This window comes from Salarias fasciatus, chromosome 18, assembly GCF_902148845.1.
Source record: "Salarias fasciatus chromosome 18, fSalaFa1.1, whole genome shotgun sequence".
NCBI classification, from domain to species: Eukaryota; Metazoa; Chordata; class Actinopteri; order Blenniiformes; family Blenniidae; genus Salarias; species Salarias fasciatus.
In genome coordinates this window covers 26,540,187-26,546,537 of record NC_043762.1, presented here as the reverse complement: position 1 = coordinate 26,546,537, position 6,351 = coordinate 26,540,187, and the positions used below count along the sequence as shown (strand labels likewise).

At 44.7% G+C, this 6,351-nt stretch overlaps 1 protein-coding gene across 3 annotated transcripts in view; it reads left to right on the top strand.

Moving 5' to 3' along the window:
* Positions 1 to 485: 485 nt before the first annotated feature.
* LOC115404998 (rho-associated protein kinase 1-like) overlaps positions 486 to 6,351 on the top strand; it is a 36,272-nt gene continuing 30,406 nt past the window's right edge. For all 3 annotated transcript variants that reach the window (XM_030114383.1, XM_030114381.1, XM_030114382.1), the window contains exon 1: positions 486 to 1,339. In XM_030114383.1, coding sequence (XP_029970243.1) covers positions 1,247 to 1,339 — 93 coding nt within the window. In that variant the 5' untranslated portion in view covers positions 486 to 1,246. The remainder of the gene's footprint in view (positions 1,340 to 6,351) is intronic.

Genomic DNA, 6,351 nt, shown 5'->3' with positions numbered 1-6,351 from the left:
CAGTGCAGATTCAGTGTAGTGTTTCAGAAATAATGGGTTGTCAAAGTAACATGGTGCAGAAGTAACGTGCTGCTTCAGTAAAGTGTTTCAGAAGTAAACTGTTAGAAAAGAAGCTTGTGGCTGCAGCAATGTGTTTCAGAAGTAATGTGGCTTCAGTAACATGTTGAAGAAGTACAGCTTCAGCAATGTGCTGCTTCAGTCATGTGCAGCTGTAGTTGAAGTAACATGTGGGATCACTCAGTAACATGCTGCAGCAGCTGCAGAAGCAACATGTTGCTTCAGTAACTTGTTTCAGAAGTAACGTGGTGCAGTAGCAGGCCTCATCTAGAACATGTTTCAGAAATAACATGTTGCAAACGTCACATTGTCCTTTAGTAACGCGGTGTAATAGTAACGCGCTCCTTCATGCGGCCTCCTCTGCAGACTGCTTGCACCGTGTGGTCTGCGCATGCGCAGTGGCGCCGTGCCGAGCAGCCTCTCCGGGGTGTTTGAACAGGAAGGCGGACATGTTGGCCAGGCTGTGGGAGAAAACCAGGCTCCGTCTGCGATTGTTTTCCGAAAGCTGAAGCCCACGTCGAAGAGCCCCGAGCCGTACGCGCCCAGACCGGCATTCGCAGCGGCAGCGGAGCGGGCGGACCGTCCACGGTGGATGACAGCGGCCGGGACGCAGCGGGTGGACCGCCGTTTGACGCTGCACACACTCCGCGGTTAGACGCACCGAAATTTGGAAGAAGCAGAAGTTTTTTCCCCCCTCCTCGTCACTTCTACTTTTTTTCCTCGAGCTGTCAGATTCATTTTGTCGTCCTGCGGGCACGGACATGGGAGCGGGCCTGGACTAGCGACCCGGCCACGATCCTCGCTTTTAGAACCGAGCCGTTTGCGTTTTAACTTGCCTTTTGTTCGGATGCAGACACATTTTTAAGCCCTGATCCTCAGCGGCATCCCACGGAGGCTCTCTTAATCTGTCCGCCGCGTTTATCTCTGCCCCGCAAGTTGTTCTCCTCTCTCGCACGGGTTGAAAAGACCCCTGAAAATGCGGCTGTGCTGCGTTGGCTGCAGTTTGAACCCCTCCTTGGCCTGCGAGAGCTCCGGGAGAAAGATGAATTTAGTTTGAAGAGGTGGAAAGTTCTGAAGAAGAAAAGACCATTAGGCTAGCTGGCTAGCTAGCTAGCTGTCTAGCGGCTATCGGCTAGCTAGCTGTTTTTGTTCATAAAAACAACACCAAGACTGAGTTTGACAGCCAAAAATGACCGCCAGGGAAAGTATGGAGGCTCGATTTGAAAAAATCGATGCCATGCTGAAGGATCCGAAGTCGGAAATAAACACGGATTGTCTCCTGGTAAGTTTTTTCTTTTCTTTTTTTTTATTAGCTTGCTAGCTTGCTAACGCAACCAGCACCGAGAGGCAGCCATTCGGGCTCAATCTGCTCCTCCTCGGACCTGAAGTCTTTCGCACACTTTGGGCTCTGATCACACTAAAGAAATGCTGTCACCGACGCTGCCAGACCACTTTCATCCACAGTTTCTTAGGTTTTAAACTGCAGAATGAAACTTGTTTGCGTCGTGTCAAATAGGTGTGAGACTTCTCTCCAAAACAATGAAGCTGCAAGGTAGGAAAGTTTCAGTACAAGTTCGTGCCAATGCTGCAGAATTAGATTGACAGTTGGCAGCCACTTTGCGGCTTACAGTCACACATGATTGATGTGTTCATGTGTAACAATTGAAATCTGATGACTTTACAAGTGCCACGTACAGGGCTCTATCAATGCAGTGTTCTAGTGGTATCATTAGGAAGTGAGTGTGTAGCTGTACTGTTTTGTCTAGATTTACTTATCTAAGCCTCTCATGAAGCCACACTCCTCCTCCTCCCAGCCTGCTCCAACCTGCAGGCCTTGGGCTGCATCTCTACACCTGTTGGCAGGATCCCCCCCCCCCCCCCCCCCCCGAGTCGCTGTTCCCCCAGATGGGGAGCAAGAGGTGATGTGTTTCCCCTGCCTGTCTGAGGGGACAGGCAGGGGACTGCTCCTGCCACGCGCTCAAACCCTCCAGCAACACTTTGCCTGGGTTTTTATTACACAGCAGCAGTCCCAGGAACTGAGTCATCATGCCAGCGGGGATGATGTTGTGGTGGTGGTGTCACAGGGTTTGTTGACATGTGAAGCATTGACGGACACCATTCAGAAGAAGTTTATGTCATGAATACAATTCAAGTTCAGGAAAACTTGCCCAGTATGATCCCATCTTGTTGATCGTGGTTTGTATTTGCTGGCGTGACTGAGCAGAAGGCTTGTGGTTCAGGATCTTGATGTACAATCTCCATGTGGAAAATAACCCCCCCTCCCCCCAAGGAAATTGTTTGGTTTTCTTGAAGTTATCTCCACGTCAAACCTGGCAAAGTTCTGATACACTGAATCATCAATCAGTGCGTGAAATGAACTTTTTTGTGATTCTATCATGCAGCTGTTCAATTTCATGAATTCCCATAATCTTGTTATATATGAACTTCCTGAGTTTAGCTGGGTTTTTTTTTTTCTATTCAGTATCATTTTTTCAGTGCATCGTTTTTGATTTGTGCGAGAGATTTTCAAACATTTTCTCAGTAATCTGAAACCAGTCACTCCTCTGCGAGGACAGAACGCTCTGCGAGCAGTGTGGATTTCAGGCAACTGCCAATTGGTGCAGATCCCATCATCTTTAGAGTGTTGGAAGCTAATTAAAGTCTCTGAAAACCCTCAGTGTTGGCCATCAGGGAGAGATTGCACTCATTTGACCTGCAGCTAGACACCTAGCAGTGGTTGGACGCTTGTGGGATTTATTGCCCCGTTAGGTGGCAGACAACACAAGAATCCATTAACTTTGCAGACCTACTGATCTTCGTACTCGCTGGTTCTGGTGTTGCGATCTAAGGGAATAGCTTCAGGCTTATTGGTGTATTCACCTTTGCACAGGAGTCTTTACCTGACTGGTTGGTTCATGAGGCTGTTTGAGAGAGGCTGCCAGGAAAGCTCTGTCTTTGTTGAAAAGGGAGGTTTGCCCTTAAAACTACATCAACACACCAGCTTGCAAACTTTGGTCCCATTTAACGCATAGTTTCCTCCTTTTTATTAGTGTCTTGTTTGAAAGGCAACATTTTGTAAACAGTCTCTGCACCAAAATTATAGAAATTGGTAGTTGTGGCCTAGTGCAGGGGTCTGCAACCTGTGGCTCTTTACTTTCTCCCTATTCGTTCTCTGAAACATTCTGAAAACTAAATGTAGCACAGTATCGTTCTATCTTTTTTTATTACTTTATTTGCCTACCTGGCTTATTTTCAAAATGATTCCTAGCTATATTGGTTAAAAATGTCTACAAATGGACAAAGTTGCTATTAAAAAGGAATGAATAGGCTGAAAAGGTTAGAACTACTGAAAATGACAGCAAAGCAAAAACTATAAAATGTTTCGTGAATTGTACTTGATCAAGGGTGTCTGGCCTAGTGGTAAGAAAAGTGCACTTGTGATTTGAAGTTCCTAGGTTCAAATCCAGCTGCAGACAGGGTGTCACAGGTTACCTCTGATCCTCATTAGCTTCCTGGAGTACCTCAATGTGGAGAAGTATGGATAGGTTGTCTGTTGGTTGTTTTAATAATGAACTATACATTACAAACATTAATGACAACTAGTACCCTGACAGTTGTACCGATGATCAAGCTATTTTGATATTTACTACGGCTGTTGTGCGCATGCGGAGGTTGAAGAGTCAGATCGTTTTCAGGAAGTCCCACCTTGGAAGCTGTGTTCAAAAAGTTGTTTTCAGTGGCTCTGCAGTGTAAACAGACACCCAAAACACAATAAAAGGTTTTACAATGCATCGTGATGTAGACGTCACTGGTTCTGAATCAATGCAGCGACAGAGCATTGATTGATTGATTATAATGCAGTAATACTGTGTCTTGATTTTTGACAGTTTATTTTAGGTTTACTGCACTATATTAATTCCATTTTATTTCTGTGTTGGTATAAATACAGTTGTCTTGTTGTAATTTTCAAAATTAAAAACAGTTCATATTTTTGAATCCAATGGAATCGTTGAGAAGACAATCATAATCAAACCGTGAGACCAGTGAAGATGCACAGCCCCACTGATCTTCATTCTGTTAGCTGATCTAATGCCTCAACATGCTGTTTTTGGTTTCGATCCTCATCCTCCAGCTATAATGGGTCCGTTTGGTAAAAGCAGAGGATAGAAACACAGCAGTGTCATATGGGTCTAACAAATCAATCAAAATCTTTCAGATAAATTCTTGCAACTTGATTGCACAGCATCTTAAACAGTATATCCCAGTTGAATCTTATTCGATATGTATTTCCTTGCGCCCACGATAAAGTGGTGCTATTTTGTCCAGTTGGATTATTCAAGATGAGTTGGAATTGATGCTTGAAGAAGTTTGGTGTGTGTGACCTTCATCAGTATCACAGAAAGAGCCTATTAAACCTACCTAAAAGAAGAAAAAGGTGCATGCACGCTGCATGTTAATGGCAAAAAGCTGCAGGGATCGTTCCTCCCTTGAGCAGCAGTAGCAGCAGCAACACACAAGGGTGTTGTTCCTATTTTTTTCCCTTCTCCCCCCTTCTCTCTCGTTCTCTCTCCTGCAATTTTTTTCCCCCCTCAGATCAATGAATGGAGGCTTTTTTTTTTTTTTTTTTGCCGGGACTTTCTGCGCACACCAATCCAACTCCACCCACAGCTTAATAAAATTCCGCGCTAATCAAATAACCTCTTGTGTTCGGCCCGGCCTGCAGCGTCGCCCGATCGCGTCCTGCCCGGAGCGAGCAGGCGGCAGCGCCGCGCCGCGCAGCGGCGTTCAGACAGCTCTGAGGTAGCTGGGTGTGGGCTCCCGCTCTCTTACCCATAAACCAAAATTATGTGGACTGGAGACTCATGTTTCTGAGGGCTGTGAATCAGGACATTTAACTCATAAAGCAGCCGGCAGCACGCTCGACGATGACTAATCGCTTCCATCAGAATGCACAATGCCAGCCTTTCTGTACCTGCAGCTGCCCTCTGTCGGGGTCCCTCTCTCTCTCTTTTTTTAATTTGGTGACGGTGACACTTGGCCCACTGCTCCAGACCTCGACATGCATATCTGCTCGCTGTTTTCCCAACCTTATCTTCGCCCCTCGAAATAAACCGCGCTCGGAGTAAAGAGGGTGTTATCGGAATGGACCGTCCCCACACAGGATTCCTGACACGGCCCATTTGAGATTTACCCTTGTGTGTGGAGGCCTGTGGCCACCCCGGGATCAAGTCATTGGTGCTCATTGCCCGCCTCTAAAGTCCTCTGACTTTATAGTGGTTGAGCATCTTCATCTCCCAGTTAATGGCAATGCTTTGATCCATAGGTTGGGACTTGTTTTGCTGGCTTGCTCTCTGTTGGAGATGTGTGAAGGCTTCCTTGATCACTCTTTGTTCTTCCATCGCATTCATCTCTTATTTGGACTGTAATAAGAGTAATTAAAGGCAACAATGAGGCCAATAATCCAGGTTTGTGGAGCTGCTGGTTCATGTTCGGATGGATCTTACCGTAAAGTCATTAATATCAGAGGTTTCCAACCTGTGGTCCAGGATCCCCCATGGGGGGTCCTGAGGCTTGGACCCAATTACATCAAGAGTAAGATATTTTCCGGTTTCAGACCTGAGAAACTATCCATTGATGTTATTCTGAATCCCAGTGTGAATAGAACACAAAATTGAATAGCCAATAATATTTTAAATAAAATAGAAAGATTTAGAATGAAATATAATCACTTAAAATAGAAGACAACCGTTCAGTTTGTAATTGTGAAAAAGTGCCAACCAGTTGAAAATAGAATGAAACTGAGTAGAATAATAAAAAGTAGTGTGAATTTAGTAGTGGCGAATAGGTGTTTTAGAAAATGGGATGATAGAATATTGTAACATAGAACTGTTCAAGAGTTGTTCAATGGACACGCTTTGCCTCCTCTAATAGTCTATTTGAGATGTAAACATGTCAAATGATGAAGAATATGACATAAAATCATTTGTGAAGCTGTTATTAGTTCTTCTCTATTCGATAACATGAAAAAAAAATCTCAAGTCAGATTAGTTATGCTTGACTTTATTGTTCCTGAATAGATGCAGAAATGACTTTTCATCCCACACATCAGTGCTGGTAGCTTGAAGGGTTTTCTCTGGGAACTTTCTGGAAAACCGTGAAGTTTCATATTACTTTATCACAGTAGAATAAACTTTTCACTGCATATTGTAATCACTTCTTCTTTGACTAATTCCAGTTAAGGTGGACATGTGCTCATGTTTTCTTCCCAGAAGAACACTGACATCACATCACACG